Source organism: Musca vetustissima, unplaced genomic scaffold (assembly GCF_032173495.1).
Source record: "Musca vetustissima isolate MV318-11 ecotype Yass unplaced genomic scaffold, APGP_CSIRO_Mvet_v1 utg10205, whole genome shotgun sequence".
Classification (NCBI taxonomy): domain Eukaryota; kingdom Metazoa; phylum Arthropoda; class Insecta; order Diptera; family Muscidae; genus Musca; species Musca vetustissima.
In genome coordinates this window covers 72,337-93,448 of record NW_026879580.1, presented here as the reverse complement: position 1 = coordinate 93,448, position 21,112 = coordinate 72,337, and the positions used below count along the sequence as shown (strand labels likewise).

Here is a 21,112-nt window from a genome sequence, read left to right as displayed (position 1 = left end):
TAATGCAAAAATCCTCAATGTTCATTAATCCAGCAAAACATGCCTTGGCTGATTTTCTTAATATACTCACTTATAAAAATATACTTACTTCGTATACTTAGGAGTTATGACTCACCCACTATCATCGGCCGTTGCCATAAAACCACAATGAAATGCTACTTTAACATCTCTTTATCAGTCGCAAAATTAATAATGCATTTTATTTTTATGAACGTTCTTCATCTTACAAATAATCTTTCACGTCGTCGTAATCTCCGCCATTCTTCAGTTATCAGAATGTGTTTATGGCCCGTCAACTCGCGGGAACACATCGCTGTCACTGTTATCTGCTGTAAGTTGACAACTTTACGGTTCATCAAAAGTCGGTTATGTTGTATCTGCTTGGGTACCTGGCTGCAGATCCGTAGAGGTTATGACCGTTGATTCTTTTTTTAAATGCGGAGAAATTTACAATAAGCCATCACATATAAACGTTATCTGTATGTATTTTGTGGTAATGTGGTATCTTATCGCAGTTCTTTGTTGATTCTCCTCTCCAGGATACCGACAACGAAAAATGATATGGAATTTTGAACTACCATTAGATGCATTGTACCAAAGCGGGATCTAGGGAATATTTTTAAGACATACAAAATATGACAACAACTGGGCACATAAAGTTGTAATATTATTATTATTTATTAATTTAATTTTAATTTAAAATATATTAATACAATTTTAATTTGTTATTTATCAATTCAATTTGATTATGATAATTTCCCCAATAAATTTTACAAAAGTGCCGGAAAACCTTTTCCGATTACCAAAATTGAATTTGTTGTTAAGTTTTGGTCTAAAGCTGTTTTTATTTATTTCCAATATTTGCAATTGAATACAATATATATTTAGGGAACTTAAAAATCAAAACTTAATTTGACATCAATATTGATAGATGTTACCATCATCGTCGATGATGATGTTTAGATGATGTTACCATCATCTAAAATATTGAAAAGAAATGCTAACGGACCTTTTAATATAATTTTAATATTAACTTAAACTGTAGGTCTGAGTTCCAGAAAATTAGTATTTAGGGATTCTCAAGTTTTCCAGTTTCAACATAAACAGAATTTACTTTTCGCCGTTACTTTTTACCTTCACTGACGCACAATATTAGATTGATCATCCATCAAAAATAAGGACATTTCATGTATCACAAAAAAAAAAAAAAAAAAACAACAAAACAATAACAAAAAAATGTAAATGATGTTTCTTTCCTTTTAAATCTTCAAGTATATATGTGCAAAGTCACAAATCTTAACAAGCATTGGTATTGATTTACCAGCCCTTGGAAAATCTTGGAAATTTTAAATCGAGAATGAGGGGGTGTGGGTGTTTCCCTTAAGACGAATTTAGGTTTCATCTGAAAATGTTAATAATGATTCCGCCTCTATCATTCGACCAATCACATAATGGTGCGAAGGAATTGAGAGTTGATTCTTATACACAAATGCAGGCAGGTCGATGTCAAAAATTAATTCCGTCGGTCTAGTTAGATTACATAAGTCCACATTGGATAGCATAAAATTGGTGTCTGTTTTAAGTTTAAGCTAGAATTGAGATTCCAATTTCCCCGGATAGAACCAGTACCAATTATAAATGTATATTTGTTCAAGAGATTCCTTAATTACCAACTATATTTAACGTGTTTTTCATGGCCATAGTCAACATATTACTAGCACCACAGTGTCTACAGTCTACTAACGTGACGCCGATAATTTGTTCAACACTTCGATAGGGTATGAAAAGCTAACAAAATATCAATGAACCACTTGAGCTGTCTTAAAAGACTATTTAACAATAAGTATGTATATTAGAAGAGTACATATTCATTTGCGGTATTTAAAGAGACCATGCGTATGGGCATTTCCGCGCTCAATAACACAACTTTCGGTGGCAAATTAAAATTTGGAATGCATCATACACAAATCAAAAAAAGAAGTGGCTTCAGACATTGCTACTATAATGGGAAAACTCTGCGAACTGTTTGGACATTTTATGCACTTTTGATTACAGTTATATCTACATTTACCTTAGTATCTAAGCTTTGAACAAGAAGAAATGATGACAAATGTACTCACTTATCTAAGTACAATTAAAGAATTAAAGAAAAAGCTATTTGTATAATTAAAGCAATAGCTCTTTTCCCAAAAAGGTCAGATCGAAGGCATAACCGTAATACATACATTCTATAAAAAATCTATAAAAACCTCAATCAAAAATCATTTGATATAAAAAAACAAACAAAGAAAAAATTAAGCAAAAATATAATTATCAACAAGCTTTAGAGGCACACATAATGACATAACCGTTTGTATCCCACGAAATGTCTTTAATTGTGAAAATCATAAAATGTTTCAGCATTCCATAAAAATATATTTAATCGATTCAAAATTAGATACCTACACTGAATTGTAAATAAAAGCGTCAAACATTCAACGGTTTCTATGACCAATGTCTTCTTACGTTCATAAGTTATTTATTTTAGTTATTTATAAACAAGAAAAATTTCAAAAAATCATAGCCCTAGTATGCATAGTGAGAACTTCTAAAGTCCTTGTACAATTATACAAGGTAACTGCAATACTCAACTGTTTTGATTGTATCGTAATACTCGTGTCAAGTTCGATATTATTGATTTCTTTTTTGTTTTTGCAAAATAGTCAGGCTTAATCCCAGTTTGTTGTTTTTATAAAAAACAACTATTTATTAGTGGGGAATGTATGACATTGTCCGCCGAGGGGTAAGGCAGGGAAGACTATAGTTTCGGATCTCGCCACTGATCCTCATCAGTTCCCTTAGTTTTTTGTTGGGATATTCTCACCAGAAGCTATTAATAGCTTCTTTACAAAAAACTTTTCAAACCCAAATGTCTCTTGTGACAATTCGAAGTTCTTACGTTACCAGCGATACGACCCCAATGAGAAGTTCGTTTCGTTGGCGCCTGACTTCGTGGTCAACAAGGCATTTACAGACAACTACAATACATTTCCCACTGCTATGTGTCGTCACTTTCTGACGAATGCACATAACGTTGTTGTTGGTATTGCTAGTTAAAGCAATAAACCAAACAGTATGACCGTGCCTCGTCTACAACTTCAGTAGTGTTTGGCGGGTTATTTGAGATACCATTTGTATTTTGTTTTTGCAAAATAGTCAGGCCTAATCCCAGTTTGTTGTTTTTATAAAAACGACCCAGCAGGAAAATTTTTTACACATTATATATCGTCAGCTATAATGCAAAAAGGCGTAACTAACAAAAAATTGAAAATTGACTTTTTGAATGCATATTGTGAATGTCAATAAACTACATGTGTTGACAAAGTTTTACACGTCTGCGGTCAGAAAAGGAGCTTCTATTAACAAAAAACAAAAAGACGTAACTACAAGTGGGTTTATTTGATAAATGCAAAAAGGCGTAACTAACAAAAAAATTCAAATTTTTACTTAATTGTTATGACTGCAATTAAAATAAATAACTAAATTTGCTAAAAAAATTATAGTCTAATATATATTATATTATATTAAAAGTGAAAAAATCTTAATTTGACATGTTTATAGTTTTCATTCAAAACTGTTTTTTGCTTCTCCTACACAATTATGCTTTTGTTAGATACGCCTTTTTGCATTTTAGCTAACGATATGTGAAATATAAAATACGATAATACAAGTTAAAAGGTCGTTTACATTGAACCGGATTTGGTTAACCGAGTGGGTTTAAATTTTCAATTCCTTTGAATACATGCCAAATAAATCCTCATAAAGTAGGTTAACCCTGTAAAAAGTTCTAATGTAAATGCCGTATAAGCTTTGCAATATGTAGGGAACCAGAAAAAATACAGAACTACTTTGGAAATGTATGACATTATTGCTATATTCCCAAATCTGCAAACGATGGAAAAATATAATATCGACGTTTAAGTCCGGGTTTCCAATCATGAATTGGCATGAGAATTCCAATTATATTATTTTAAAAGAATATTAATCGCGAGTTAACAATTATATATTATCAAATCAAAGAAGTCGCAACAGCAGTACGTTGTCCTTTAGTTTACAATTTAATTCAATTTCCTAATGGATAATTTGAAGCCTTTGCAATGAAAAAATTACATTTTAGCGTTTTGGTATACTCTTTACCTCTTTATATGGTAATGACTCAATTGGTTGCAGGCAACTCGGAGTCGATTTACAAATATCCTTCCGTCTATCTGGCTGGTGGGCACGATAACTCTCCAAGGGAGTAACCGATTTCATACAAACTTAAAAGTTCGAAGATGGGGAATGTCGGTCCACTCCTTTTGGTACCTCCCACACAAAATATTCAAAATTGTGATAAAACGTACATTTATAATATCATGTGAACTACCGATCCGATTTGAACCAAACTTTTCACAATCTACAAAAGGGTCAATATTTTATAAACTTGTAAATTTAATTTGAAGCGAATTGAATTACCGATTTGATCAACATTAAATCCTCTTTGATAAAAACATATACCTTATATAAAACGAATAAAAAACATTTGTGTTAAATTTCGAAGACTTGCGCAAAACATAGGCGAGAGTATATATCTGTCGGCAACATCGACTGACACTTTTTTAGTTGTTTTGGATTCAAGCATTTACGAATAGTTCGTGGATATTTCTGAACTTTGCGCTGAAAAACGTTCCATGTGAATGCGCCGTGTTTTTATTCCCACCCATGGTATAATAATAGAAGTTAACATGGAAATTTGTTTTTCTAAGTAATGTTAGAGTCAACTCCATTCGACTGAAAAATGTAAACAAACATACAAATTATCAAAAAGATTTATTTATTTATTTGAAAAATGTAATATTTTCGATTTTTTAAAATACAATTTAAAAACATGAATGAAAATCTATCAAATTTATATTTCTATCGCTTCCACATCTTTCCTCTAATTGAGCCATTGCCACTTATATGAGTAACACATATGAAAATGCTGGGAATTGCGAGTTATTCCTTTATCAAACATTCCCAGCAGGCCGATTGAGTAAATTGAATATGGGAGGACATCAATAAAGAACAATTTCGAATTTTATGCTACCCAATTTTCCTGTTGGGTAATTTTTAAAAACATAATTTGTCAAATTCATATTGACACTAGTATAGCATTGGAATCAAATCAGCTGGGATTTGCTGTTACCTTTTATAATTGTACCATGATTCCCACACCGAAGGTATTCATTAAATTTCATATGTATGTTACAGCCCTATCTAAATTTCTACGTCGACGCACGAATTTTCAAATTGAAAAAATTAACTATGACAACGTTACCTATTAACCGACGGGGCGTACAAAAATATTCAACTTCCCCACTATGGCAAAATGTTGTGTACGGCCGTATAACCCAAATATAATACAAGCAAAACATAAAACAATATAAATTTTTAAATAAGCATGTGAAATATTTAAACACATTTTATAATATTGTTTAATTCGCTAAGAGATATAGATTCGACGTATTGGGGTAATACGACCGTACAAAACATTTTGCCATAGCGGGGAAGTTGAATATTTTTGTACGTGTAGTTGAATATTTTGTTGTATTTTTAAGTGTAGATTACACTTTAAACGTCAAGGTAGCTTTGAACTTAGTCTGATGATGGGAATATATTCAAAAAATCCCATACCGATTTCATATATAATGTAAATGGAATTACTTTCACCTCTTGCAATGACAAGAATCTTGTTAAATATACATGAGTGATGTTCACGTCGCCTTTATATTTGTCAATATGATTTTATTTTCATTTTCCTTGCTAAAGACAAAACAATAAAAATCTTTTTTATAGGTTACAATTACACCAGCATTGTATATACCGCTGAACTATGTGGCGCCCATCATTCGCCAACCACCGTCTGTCTGGCATATGCGCACTTCTGACTAGTCAATGGTTTTTATCGATTTATAGGAAAAAGGCTCCAACAACACTGCAGACATTGCCACCCCCTAGCCCGCATTACAGATTCACAAATTAAAGTAAATATTTTTGTCTGTGATTTCTTTACATTCGGGCACATTGTAGGGCAGATCTTAGCATGTTCGCTTAAAGAAGAACAATAGACGTAAACTCATGTATGCCAATGAAAATATACTAGAATACACAAACATTCATTTTGCACTTGTATGGGAAATATACACATAGTATAGTTCATTGAGTACCTTAAACAATAGTTCGGATAGTGAAAAGAGAGACCTTAATATAGTCAACATAGGTCATATTAAGACCATGTTGGTTTTTATGCTGAACTTGACCCACCGGGTATTTGTCCAACTGAGACCAGGTCAATTTCAGTACGAAACGAAAATTTGCTTAAATCTATAAATCCATTAGCTTTCTTGAAGCACATTTATTTTATGAGAGAAACACAAGAGAATTCGTTGGAGAATGCTAGTTCCATGTTTCGTGACTGGCTCGTCTAAATCGTTATTCAGTTAACAAACAAACACTTATCACCGATAATTGTGACTGCTACGATCAGCTAAGTTTGTTGTGTCATAAATAATCTGTAGTTTTGTTTTACGGCATTTGTGTCTGTTTGCGTTTATAATTTTGGGTTGTTCAAGATTTATTTGATTTATTTACACAGAAAAAAACAAGTCGAAAGACGAAACTGCAGAACGGACAATCAATTAGCGGTAGCCATTAGTGATCATTTAATTATTATCAATCAATTATTTATTCTTGTTATGCAGATCCATCTAAACTTACCACTCAACGATAAGTGAACTTGGGTTGGACGAAACAAACATGTTGTAGGTTACCAACATATTTGTAGTTTTCGACTAAAGCATTTAGAATTTGCACGTGTTCCCGAAATTCAGTTTAATCATTATAATCATTTTCCAATAATTTTCCAGCGCCAAAATATTGTTGCACAGTGAAATTATACATCAATATGCATGTATAATTTCACTATATATACATATATATATATATATATTGAATCTAATTCATTGCATTGCGTACTAAAATAGCTTGGACAAAAGTCCGTATTACTCCAATACGTAAGAACCTCATTTATGTTTGTGCCAATATATATATATACCTAATTCATTGCGTTGCGTACTAAAACGCAATGCGTTGAGTTGAATAACATCCAGGCAGGCCTCATATTCAATTATAGGAATGTTTGGTAACTCAGTGCTGTTTAATAATTTGTACAAATGGCTACAGTTTGAGTTTCGAGTCTTTAAATTTATAATAATTGAGTTAACCGATTAAAATTTAATTATTACAAATATCTCTCAAGGTAATTATTGCTCGAATATATTTGATGCAAATCTTTACTGAGTACATTTTTTTCAGTAAGAATTTTTAATTAATTCTGTTCTGAAATCACTACTGGAATGTTTTTATGATTTTAGCTGTCAGAATTCTTAAGTATTTTGCGAATAAGAACTATAGATTTTCCTGCATCCGACGGAGCACAATTGTTACGCACAAAATATTTTTATCGATTTTTTCTTTGTAAATTGGAAAAGTTTTACCACTTTCTGCGTACGGGAACAGTCCAATACAGACTTGAAATGTGTGCTGTGAATTTTAGGAAATAGGTCAAATTCGTTTTAAAAATAATCCACTTCGAAGACTTATTGGGTGGATTACAGATATGAAAGATTCATTCAGCCGTTCTATAATAAATTGACGGATATTGACGGTTTTTTAGTTACTTGGATTAACTTCAGCTAATAACTTCCTCCGATGTATTTATTCCAGTGACGACAAAGAAGCAGGTAACCACGACGCATTGAATGAAACTTTTCTGGGGACATTTGTCGAAAACGGGCTTCATAAATGTGGAAATTCCTTTTAGGACTCGCACGCGATTTCGAACGGCAAACTTAAACCGACCGCAGGTAAACACAATTGAATTCATTCAATAATGAAATCCTTTTACCTGAATTTATTGCTCCTGAACACTATAAGTACGATGAATTCTAATAATGAAATTATCGAAATATAGGTTCGCGGATAAGTGCTTGAGATAATGTTGAGGCGTTAAATTATTTATGACGTGTGTTGAAGTTCGGCGAGCGTGCAATAAAACGATCATTAAAATCCGTTTAATCCACATTTGGTAAACCGAAAAACGGCCTGTGCTGGTAATCAATTGAAAATTCCAAGAAATGTGTTTCCATTGAAGCTGAGTACATTTTTCTATGAAGTTTCAATGAGTTTCGGAGTTGCGGAATTTTCAATAGATTAATTTTACGCGAAGAACTTATTAATTGAATTTTGACTGCGTTTACTAATTTCGTAATTCGCTACATGTGCTGTGTTCTGTCGCGTGACATGAAATCGATTTGACGAGTATTTGACATTTGCCATTAACAATTTTATATTTGCCATCAAAAAGTTCTGGCAGACGCTAATGACGTTTACAGTGGATGTTTTGTTGTCGTCGTCGACGTCTGCTTCTATCCTGAATTGGGGTTTGCGGTACCTTAACCTCAGCCATGAAAATTGAGTATGTAAACCAAAAGAAAGATTTTTTAGTGTTGGGGACGAGAAGAACTAGGCTTTCTCTTCGCAAGGGGGCCACGTCTGCGGGGGGAACTAATATTAATGAAATACCTTTCGGTCGTAAGACAGCGCTCGGTCGGAATGATGTACGTGAAATATGTATAACGGTCTACTGATGATCACGGACATAAGAATGCCAGTTCTTTGTGAAAATTGCGCCGAGTGGCAATGGTTTTTGGCTTACTTTTGCTGTCACATTCTCTGAACAAACAGAATTTGCAGTGGCAGCAAAAGAACTTGGTGGTGATGGTCCCGGGGAGTTGGAATGAATTGTTTTGGGTTAAGTTGAAACAAACAGGGGAAAACGGAAAGAATCAGAACTTAAAGCAGCTGGTGGCCCTTAGTAGAGTTTTTTCTTTCTTTCTTTCTTTTTTTTTTTTTTTTTTTTGTTTGATGACAAAGACAATATTTTACAATTTTTATATGTATGTATGTATTTTCTTTTATTGGGGGTTAAATGTACAATTTTACAGCAGAAACATTTAATTCTTAAATATCCCCTAAATAGTTCCTCCCTCCCTGCTCGGAAATGCCCTGACGTCGTTACCAACCATTAACGACTTGCTTCAGTACGTCATATTTTAGGAAGACTCTCGTAGAGAAGGCGTTGTTGCTTCCTCAGAAGCCCCGCCTCCAGAAGAGAGGACGAGAGATAGGTCTCTTGATATTCGAGAGTGTAGCATCAAATATTGATTATTTTTATATTTTCGTGCTCTCTGCATCCATTGAAGAGCACCCACCTAATAGGAACACCCTGTACGGTTGTCTCTTTCCTTACCACGTCGATGTTGCGTAGTTGTCCACCAATGCATTTCCCACAAATAAATGGTTTATTTGCAGAGCGCTCTGTTATTGGAAGAACCAGTTTGACAACAACAATGCCGTGGCGGCAATCCAGCAAATGATGGTGTCAGCGGTGGTGGTTGATAGCCCATGCTTGCCTAGCAAACCGGTCGACTGTGCGAGAGTGAGTGAGTGCGATGTGTTTGTACCTGCCTGCCAGTAAGGTTTGCCCTTGTTCAGCAAGCAAACTGTGAGTGAGCTGGGCTGACTGGCCGTACTGTTTCACACACGTCTCGAACATCTCATAGCCAACGCGCGGCAAACTACACTTGAACACGGCCTGAACAATATTTGTTAGCAAGCCAAATAGTATGACGGCATTCCCCTCTGCAAACAGTCGAATTCAAGAGCTCAAGCCAAAGAGTACTCGAGCGCATTGTAGAATTTGTATTTAATAATAATCGCATAAAAAACAACAGAACAAGAAACAACACAAAAGCAAAGAAACACAACGGGTGTTATTTATTGAAACAAGAAACAACAAACTAAGCCACACCAACCGTCGCCCGAATTAAAGTGTTTAAGTTAATTTACTATATATACAAATATAGAAGTACACAAATCAGTCGTCTATCTGAATATTTAAACAAATAAACAAACAGCAACATTGAATTGAAGTGCAGTGCAGTGCCGTGAAAAAAATCGAATCGTATCGACTCGACTCGAATAAAAACAAAACGAAGCTATTGACTAGACAAGAATACGCAGTGCAGTGAAAGGAAGAAGGAAACTCAAATAACTTTTGTAAAATATACTTTGTAAAGTTGAATTATAAACAAAGAAATGTTTATCGACGTGCAGCATTCATGCTCACCAATTGCAATTTAAGTGAAATTTGACAACGTAAAGTGTACACGTTTTGATCGGATCCTTTTTATTATTTGTTTCGGTCTTATCATATTCTACGGTACTACGGCACTGGGATAAATCGGCATCATAACGGCGCAACTATTGAATAGCTTCCTTAAGGGCTCGCCCCACCAAACAACGATAGACATCATGCAGAAACTGTACTCGGAGGCGCCGACTAGTGGACCCATCAGCATGACTAGTCAGTCCGGCGGTTCCGCGGGAGGTGGAGGGAACAATGCCGGCGGAGGCGGTGTTGGAGGGGGCGGCGGCAACCAGTCAAATCCCAACTCCCAGAACCCTAACAACAACAATAATAATAATAATATTGGGAACAATGGCAATGGGGGCAACATGAGTCCTCTAGCTCGTGCACCCTACTCCATGAATGCAATGAGTATGCCCGTCGGAGGAGGTATGTCTTCAGTGTCACCGCAAACTGCAGCTACTTTTGGTTCCAGTGTTTTAGATTCAGCAGCAGCTGTGGCCAGTATGGGAGGATCGATGGGCGCAGCGGCGGCTATGAATTCCATGGCACAGAATTGTATGACGCCCAGTAGCATGAGCTATGCCTCGATGGGATCACCATTGGGGCAAATGGGCAACTGCATGGGCGGTGGGATGTCTACAATGGCTGCGATGGGTGGATATTCGTCCATGGCTGCAGCCGCCAGTGCTCGGGAATTGGACACTGGTTCCCCCAATTCGTTGAACAGGTCCAGGGTTGAGAAGCCCACAACATATAGACGCAGCTACACACATGCGAAACCACCATATTCCTACATTTCCTTGATCACCATGGCCATCCAGAATAATCCGACGCGCATGCTAACCTTATCCGAAATATACCAGTTTATAATGGATCTGTTCCCTTTCTATAGACAGAACCAACAAAGGTGGCAGAATTCCATTAGACACTCATTATCTTTCAACGACTGCTTCGTCAAGATTCCACGCACCCCCGATAAGCCTGGCAAGGGATCGTTTTGGACTTTGCACCCTGACTCGGGTAATATGTTTGAAAACGGATGTTATCTCAGACGCCAGAAGCGTTTTAAAGACGAGAAGAAAGAAGCCATTCGCCAGATGCACAAATCGCCCTCGCATAGTAGTTTAGAGGCCACATCCCCGGGCAAGAAAGATCATGACGATTCGCATCACATGCATCATCACCATCACCACAGTCGGCTGGACCACCATCAGTCCCACCACCACCATAAAGACAGCGGCCTTGGTGGGGCCTTGAGCTCTGCACATAGTAAAGATGCCGAAGCCTTAGCCATGTTGCATGCCAATGCCGAATTGGCATGCTTGGGGCAACAGGCCCAGCATGCCCCATCACACCACCAGCACCACCATCAGCTGCAGCAGGAAGAGCTATCCAGCATCACCAGCATGGTCAATCGTTGTCACCCTTCCCTGATAAGCGATTACCATTCATCCATGCACCACCTGAAGCAGGAACCATCCGGCTATGCTCCACCCAGCCATCCATTTTCCATCAATCGGCTATTGCCGACTGAATCAAAGGCCGATATCAAAATGTACGACATGAGTCAATATGCTGGCTACAATGCGCTAAGTCCTCTGACAAATTCACATGCTGCCTTGGGTCAAGAGTCATATTACCAAAGTTTGGGTTACCATGCACCAGCCGGTACGACTACCTTGTGACATCACCAGTACCCCTTGGCTTAAGGACGAGCGGAGCAGATGCTACTGCGTAATACGGCTCCAAGCTTGAACACGAGTGGTAGCAACAGCGCCGGCACATGCATTGGGGCAACGGGCACCACGTCGTCAACCACCAGCAGTAGCATCTTCTCAACAGGTACCAGTAGTAGCCAGCAACAGCACCAACAACAGCAAATACAGCAGATCCAAAACGAATCCGTAACTCCCTCCTCGACCACTTCCAACCACCATCAAAACCAATCGCAGCAGCTCCACAGCACCACTTCCACAGCGGCAGCTGTCAACTTCTACAATCAAAAACTGAAAGCGGCAGCCTACCTAAACAGCAAAATGGCAGCTGCCGCCCACCATCAGCATCATGCGAATCTGTTACAGAGCCAGCTGACCCCAAGTGACCTGCAGGAGGATTCCTCCAATATCACCAGCGATCTCAATGACGACCATTTACAACAGGTCCACCACCAGCAGCAACAGCAGTTCTACAGTAACTACCAGCAATATGCCGCGGCAGCCACATCGTATCGGAATTGGAATCACACACTAAGCCTGAACGGAGCGGCGGCATTGCAAAATCTGCTCTAAGGTGACGCTTCGAAACAATTTAAAGATACTTGCACGAGGCCCCAAAGGACCATGTACAATCCACCACTTAGTAAATATGGGTGCTAACACAAGCAGATATTGCAATACGGTTGTGTCTCCAGCATTTGGTTCGATGGTTGTTAGCGTTATTTAGCGCCTTTGCGCTTGACGAACACAAAGGTAATTTTGGAAAAGTTTACCATACAAATCTCAAAGATACGCAAGCGCACTATCAAATAAATCGCTGTAAATAGTTTTTAGTTCCCATTCGTTTCGTTTCTTATTTTTATGTAATTGTTAATGACGAAAAATATAATTTCTTCTATGAATTTCGAAAAGCCTTTCGTTTTGGCCTTTTTGGAATTCAGCAATCAAAAGTGATGTAGTTTTAAGCAAAACAAAAACAAAAAATAAAAAGTAATAATATATTATAAGTTTTGTACAAAGAACATTAACAACAAATTCAAGCAAAATCGTATATCCTCATTAAAACTAAATCTATAGCCGTGCCATGAGTTGAAATATTTTTATTTTCTACACTGAAACTATGAAACAATCACATCAATCAAAAATACTATAGGCGAGAGAACCACACACACACATAAATACATACATATAAAACCCATAGTAGCATTAATTTTGTATAGTCTTATAGAGTTAAGTGCAATCTTTTCTGTTCGTATCAATCAAAGTCTATCTTCGAATTAAAACACACACAAAAAAAAAAACAAATAGTTGTAGAACAAAATCCAAACCAAACAAGAATCTTCAGCCCTTATTATTTTATAATTGCATTTTTATTTTTTTAACATATATATATTTTTTTTTTATTTTATAGTTCAGAAACATTCCTGTTGTAATGTCTAAACCAATGTTATCATCCTACAATGTGTAAAAATTATATAATATTTAGTCTAAGCGAAAATTAATCATATATAAAGTAATTAGTAATATTTTTAATTACATTTGGAAAATAAAAGGACTCATACATAAATATATACATGTACATTTTTATTACAATCCTAAGCTTATTGAAACAAGAGAAAAAAACAGACATATGGAAACATTTTAAAATTAAATAAATACAATGATTATTCAATAACAAATACAACATTTTTTTATTAAAAATCCCTCTCCAACAATTGAAATGAACGAACTCTGTTCCATTAAATTAACCGATTCACATTTTTAAAAATAAATATAAGCAGTTACAACATTCCAACAGAAATCGATGAAAGGCAAACACACACACACATTCGTTGTTAATATTGTACGAAAAAAGAAATAAATACAAATTATACAAGGCTAGCATAAAATTGAAATTAAAATAAAATACAATTACTTTTAGTTAAAATTTAATAATAAAAAAAAAACAACAACAAAGAACTAAGAAATTCTTCTTTATATAAATCGTTTGTTTTTCTTTGCAAACCGAGGCTGGCATATTCCATAAACATATTTTATTTGTAACCTGGATCCAAATTATACTGGATATTGAGTCAGTCGCTTATTTGGAGAGCTGTGAGCAAGACAAACATTAAAATAGTAAGACAAAAATCCGACATTGCCTAATGTTGAACAATACATGAGTCATATCTATCGTTTTATTCACTGAATACATTTTCCCCTTACGATATTTAAATACTAAGTAATACAAACTTCAAAATAGCTCTTTCAATTTACACTCTACTACTGAAATTTTGTGTAAAAAGACAATATTTAGTAATTACTTATAGCCTGTTCACTAAGATGATTTCGAAAATTCGCACAACACAATTCCATAACAAAATAAACCGTTTTGAGAGAATGTCATTCTTTCAATGAGAGTATGAAAATTTTTAACAAATTTTTTTCAATCTTGTTCCTCGAATTTGTTTAAATCTCGTAGACATATGGATTATACGTATTTGGATAATACGGCCGTACTGAACATAGTGGAGAAGAAAAAGTAACGCTGCTATTTCTCATTCAATTCTCATTTATAGAACATAGTTCAAATTGTTCAATTTGTACTTTTTCGCATATTGACGTAACTCATATCGAATGATAAGTTATTTATTACAGAAATCTACTGGCTACTAAAGTTTAAAATTGTCATTACTGAATTTTTTTCTGTTGTTCCTTGAAACTAGAATTTCAATCTTAGAAAAAGTTACCACATTTTTCAAACATTAAAAAACTCTCAATCACTTTTGCCATTTCCGATTGATAAACATAATGGTAGGGTCTTTGCGTATTTGGGTAAAACGAACGTTCAACAATATAACGATGAGAATGTTCGACGTATTTTGGTTACATTCACCGTTATTAGGGTTGGCGTAGACGTGTCAAAAATTGGACATAGTCGTATTTATACGACAAATCGCTATTATGAAAGTCGCTACAAATATTTGTTATCAACAACAATTGTTTTGATTCAAAAGTGCAGTTTGCTTCTTTGCTAAGAGTGAGGGATGTACCACTGACCTTTAACAAGGCATTCAACATTAGCTACTATCTCGCCACCAAATTAATCATCAGAAAGGAATACGAAACACCCTTACTCTACACGTCTATGAAAGAGAAGCCACTTTCGGCCGATAACCTATCATGGACAAATAAACTTATCACGAACTGGCAGAGTATCGATCCAAACCAATGCAGAAAACGACAAGATAACGGCGCGAAGCGAGTGCATATGAAGGTTGCATCTTCTTTGTCCGAACCTTACTCAAAACAGTTTTTGTTTGCTTTTCCTAAGTATTAATGAGAATGCAATAAATTTACAACTTGTATGATATGTATGACCGTTGCTAGTTCGCTGTTATCAAACAACAAATACATATCAGTACTCAAATTGACAACCCCAGTCCCTAAAGGTGTCACTGCATTGGTCGTGTGAAACGGACATGCTAGAGATAAGCACCCTGAAGAGCCTATTACCCTATACAAATGACAATTTGTGATTACAAATTGGATTTGAAGTAGTTATAGGTTCCACTGATAAGCGGGTCTAATGAATTGTTCGCTTTGTTTGGCCGTCTTGTTAGTCCATATGTGTTGCTGTCGGGAAACTAATTTCAATTCGTTAAGTAAGGATGATACCAATGTGTAGGCACATTGTTAAAAAAATGCAAAAAATATATATTAAACCGTTCAGTAATGTTTTACTTTCCTGAAATATTTGACAATTTCAAAATAGTCTTTTTCCCCTTTAGCTACAAGAAGCAAAAATGGCATTTTTAAAGTGTGTTATTTCTCGAAACGTTTTGTCGTTTCGAGATATAACACACTTTAAACATTTGGACCATAACAAATTTATAATAGCCTCACAACATTGTTGTATATTATGCAAATACGAATGTTAGGCATGCACTTATAATAATTGTCAATGTTGAATGAATATACAATTCGCTAAAATTAAGTAGTGCGGCAAAATGTATTAATTTTTAATCCAGCCAGACAGTAATTCAAGCTTGTGGTGCATTTTGTGTTGTGGAAATGGATATGGAAAATGAACGGTATTTTCCAAATACGATTTTCGCCTCAAGGATCTGCATTGGCAATAAATGCATTCACTTTCTGGAAACACATTTCTGAAACTTTTTACAATATTTTTCAAATATGAAAATATAAATAACTAAATTTAAAATTTTGTCAATATTTTTGAAACATGATGTTTAATTAAATATCATAAACCATTAAATCATATTTAGAACTATGCACTACAACTTTAAAATATATCTCCCCTTGAAGGCCGATCAACGAGAGGAGAAGCAATGAAGATAAATCCCCATGAAAATCAATTCAGCTTAACTGAACTTATCTCTTTGTGCTGTTGATGGCTGCCTAGCTGTTGTTGTTTTTGCTATATTTTGTCAATGGCGTCTATCACTTTAATTTCAATATGAATACTGCCATGCACACATACCAGTATGTACACATAAACTGATACACTCACAAACGTGCGCACACAGGCCAACCAGCAAACATCAAGAGATACTCGTGCATACATTTTGAAGAACAAGAACCCAAAGAAAGGTGTTGGTTGCGAATACTCGTCCTCTCATTCCATGGGTGGTAATTCTGGCTGGGTGGTTGAACCATCACGGGCTGTTCGATGGGCGATGTGTAAGGCCTGAAGTCTGTTTGCAGGAGACCATTGTTTAATATTCCCTTCATGTGTTAGACATGCGCTCTTTCTAAACTGCCTTCTGGAGCTCCCCCAAAGCACAGTCGCCGTTACAGCAGAAGTAGACATTGTCGTCATGATGAGTAACATTTCTGGTGGTGGTGTCCAGATGCCTAACAAAGTGGGTATGTAGTGTACTAACCATACAGGCATCCATACAACCATTCATACGTACTTGTATGTACAACATTTAACCACAAGCAACAAATTTTGTATTTTCCAGATACATTTTTGCCATTTCTAGTATTCGGTTGTTCTTGTTGTCAGATACGAATGGCGTACAGCGTTCAAATACAAATGTTGTCACAAATGCCTTTTAAGAACGGCGTGTGCTCACATGCACGGCATCTACGCGTAACTACTTGTACACATTCCTATTAATGTTCGGGATGGAATACCGCTAGTCTCCGTATCGAAAAACAATACATTATCTCATATATATGGTTTTATATATTTATGTGTATATTATGTACTCCACCAATATTGTTTTTTTATAACTGGACTTATCCATTTGCTTGTAAGAACAGAACAAACACTTTCATACAAAATGCCCGAAATAGTACATACATGCGTACCTATTGTACAATACACCCATACACATGTGTGGGTATAAGTGGGTGCGTGTGCGGACACATATTTATTTGCCAATAGATAAATTGTTGTTTGGCTTGTAGTCATTTCACTATACTCACAGAAAAACCTTTCAGCGTAGCGAGGATGTTCATCACCTGGCAAGGTTGGAGAGACTCTGTCTATTCCTCTTTCTCATTTTTGCAGACTCGGAAATAAATTTTGGTGTCACAATCGACTCTTTAAATATTGCCAACTTTAATTTTCTCGAGGAGGAACTTAAAATAGTTAAACATTGATTGCGACATATGTTTACAATCGTTTGCATGTTTACAGTAATGAAGATTCGAGGTTCATATCAAACCTTTCTAAATTTGGTGTGTGAGCAAAAATGTATTCTACATTTACATCGAACATTATAGAGTATGGAGTAATACTTTAAGAGTAATGAATTTATATATTTTTGTGAGGTTAATGAATATAAAATATTGTCTTTAGTTATAATACATTTTCACGATTAGTAATGCTTTTCCATGTATTTTCTATTAAACATTTTTATCTACTCATCTCTTATTTAACAACGTTACCTAAAATATTCAACATCCCCACTATGGCAAAATGTTTTGTACGGCCGTATTACCCAAATACGTCGAATCCATTTCGCTTAGCGAACTAAACAAAATCGCGACATAAAATTAAGAAATTATAAAATGTGTTCAAATATTTCATATTCTTATTGAAAAAAATTATATTTCTTTATGTTTTGTTTTTAAATTCAAAAAAAAAAAAAAACACAACTACGTTCTGTCATAGTTGAATTTTTTCAACTTTGAAAATTTGTACGTCGACGCACCATCGGGCGGGCCGCCGAAATGAAATCCTGCGTACTTCCTTATAGTAGTAGCATTTTTGAAATTCAAAAAAGTTCCAACATTGAATTTTTTTCAAAAACTGACAAAATGTAAAAATTATAATGACAATAATTTTTCATTTTAAAATTTTTTCATTCATTATGTGATGATAATGGAGAGATGAAAAACAGTAGACATTAACGTAATTACTGAATTGGTGGCTAGTATCATTACTGATAATGACATAATACGACAAAAAACATGGCATAATTACACAAGGTAGTCTCATGCAGACATATGATTCCAATTTGTTCATAATTTTACTTTTGACAAAATTCTGCTTTCAAAATGAAAATATCCCGCACAACACGTGTTCAGTGACAATAATTATAAAATGTTTATTATCTTGAAATTTCCAGCCTCTATACCCTATAAATGTAATTTGTAACATCTATAGTTATATCTAAAGAGCAATATTAAAAAAATGGAGATATGTATTTACAGAAAGTATAATTTTTTATATTTTTTTTAAGATGCCATTCGACATGCATAAAATTTTATGGAATTTGTTTTTCAAACAATTTGGAATTGATAGATGAGTTCCAAATTTTGTATGGTTGTCATTATTAATTTCTCAAATGAGACTACCTTTTGTAATTATGCCATGGACCATAAATTATGAGTGAGAAGTTTTTGATTTGGACCAATTTTTTAAGATTGGATGTGTAATTATCTGTGTGCAGACATTTATAAACCAATTTATTCAAGATATTCATATACATATATGCATAGAAACTAAATATAAGTTCAAAGGTATGTCTTGCCTATCTTACTTCCATGGGATGGTATGACACTGCGGAAAGTTCTGTAAAGTTTATTCAGCGATTTTTTGTCGTCAACCAAAAATGTTTCTATTGTTTTATTTTATTTTTTAATTTTTTGTAATAAAAACCCGAATGTCCAAAACGGAATTTTCATTAGAACTTTTTACCGGGTTAACCTACACTATGAGGATTTATTTGACATGTATACAATGAAATTGACAATTGTACCAATCCGGTACAATGTTTAACTTATTTCTAACAATCATACCTTTAGTCGGACTTCTAAAGAGAGAAGCTACTTTTAAAAAAACCTCTTATACCGGGCAAACATTTGAATCTTAAATAAAATAAATTTATTCCCTCCATTAACAAGTTAGCGATTCACAAGAAATATAACATTATGCCCTATGCATAGATAAATTAAATGCAATTGGGAGTAAATTTTCCCCATAGTATCACGTAAATTTTGAAAGCTATGACGCGTATTTGAAACCAAGTTACTCAGACAAATTTTGAAGTGGGAATCTGCAATCCTTCTTATGGTATAATCATACAAATTGAGTATTATGTCAGAGGTATGATTACTGTCGATACTATAACTCTACAACCACGTGGAATTTATGAGTTTAGAAATAGAACATTTTTTTATTTCCTACATGTCACGCTCATTTTTGTATGAATGATGTGTATTTACACCTACGTTATTCAGAAAACCGTTCTAAAGATATACGCCTTTAACATGTTCCGAAATTTTGAGGTATGTTTACTATTGATGCTTATGTTACTTTCAGGGCATGTCAAATTCTGTGCTAAAGTTTTAGGAACTGAATGTTGTAAAATTTTTAAATTATAAAAAAATGGAAACATATGACTGCATGCGACTACCCAGTATAATTATTTTGCAGTCTAAGTCAAGTCAAGTTTATTATATCTATATCATATTTTTGAGTAGTATTAATTTTAAAATACTTCTAACATAATAAAGAAACATTTTTATTCAGACTTGCAATATGTACATACATATAGTTCAGTAAAACTTCGTGTGAAGATGAGTTGTTGATGTCACAACCAATGTTGAGCTCTTGTACCAATTAAAAAACAATCAAACTTTTCTCCTTTCCAATTTCTTAGTAAAAGAAAACAAGACGAAAATAAAATAAAAAGCATCCTAAACAAATGCAAACTCTTTTTAATAAAATTTTTCAATTAAGGCCAGAACAGAAACAGACACATACCTATGGATGAGCAAACAAAGCTGCACACATACAAAGGGTATGTAGTGCTCCTATTATTCATGTACAAAAATATGTGTATGTATGTTAAGTCTTAAGAATGGAGGAAAACACCCCTCCTTGTTCCACGTTGGAACACATTTTTCGCATTTGAGACAAAAAGAAGAGTAGTATATAAATGATTCATACGCAAATGCCTAGTTGAGGGGTTGAAGCGGAAGATGCGCCGAGCTAATAAAAAATTAAAATTAAAATAGACTTTGTGAAGTGACTTTTTAGCAAAATGTATAAACGCCGAGATAGCAAAACGAAACATAATTAAATACGACAATGAGAACGACTGAAAATTAAAATCAACAAGTCATACTACTACACAATAATTATCTGAGAATTGTAGTATGAAAAAAATATTATTTGGAACTGTTTATAATAGAGGCTAATGTACTGCTACGGTTAAGCAAATTTATTTTCAACATAACCGATTGAATACAGTCGACGCCCGGTATATTACATGTATCGGTATATTATATATATAGAAATCCATTGAAAAGTGGATTAACTTTTTTGTTCCAAATAAAATTGCACTTTAAAAAACTTCGCGATATAACGATGGGACGGGTCGTTAACTGTATATGATTTTAGCTTACTTTTTCAAGCGACACACAGTGGCCCAATTTTTTAAAGTAGGTATTTGCAAAATGTGACATTTCGTATGGACGGTGGCCAATGGGTCCTGAAATTTGCACGTTTCAGCCCTATAAAATCTTTAATATTCAACCAAAGGTAGTAACAAGTGACACGCCTTTGCTGTTGGTCTATGTTTCCGAATACCTTCTCTGAAAACGTTACATTTTACAATACAAAATCGTTATATTTCACACACATCACTTTACTTCTCAGAAC

At 34.7% G+C, this 21,112-nt stretch overlaps 2 protein-coding genes across 2 annotated transcripts; both read left to right on the top strand.

The window, feature by feature from the left end:
• The first annotated feature begins 10,315 nt into the window (after window positions 1–10,315).
• On the top strand, window positions 10,316–12,115 carry LOC133324534 (protein fork head-like). The gene has a single exon (XM_061533373.1). The coding sequence runs from the start codon at window positions 10,435–10,437 to the stop codon at window positions 11,956–11,958; it is 1,524 nt and encodes a 507-aa protein (XP_061389357.1). The 5' UTR covers window positions 10,316–10,434; the 3' UTR covers window positions 11,959–12,115.
• On the top strand, window positions 11,998–12,561 carry LOC133324535 (putative uncharacterized protein DDB_G0279653). The gene has a single exon (XM_061533375.1). The coding sequence runs from the start codon at window positions 11,998–12,000 to the stop codon at window positions 12,559–12,561; it is 564 nt and encodes a 187-aa protein (XP_061389359.1).
• Window positions 12,562–21,112: the final 8,551 nt, after the last annotated feature.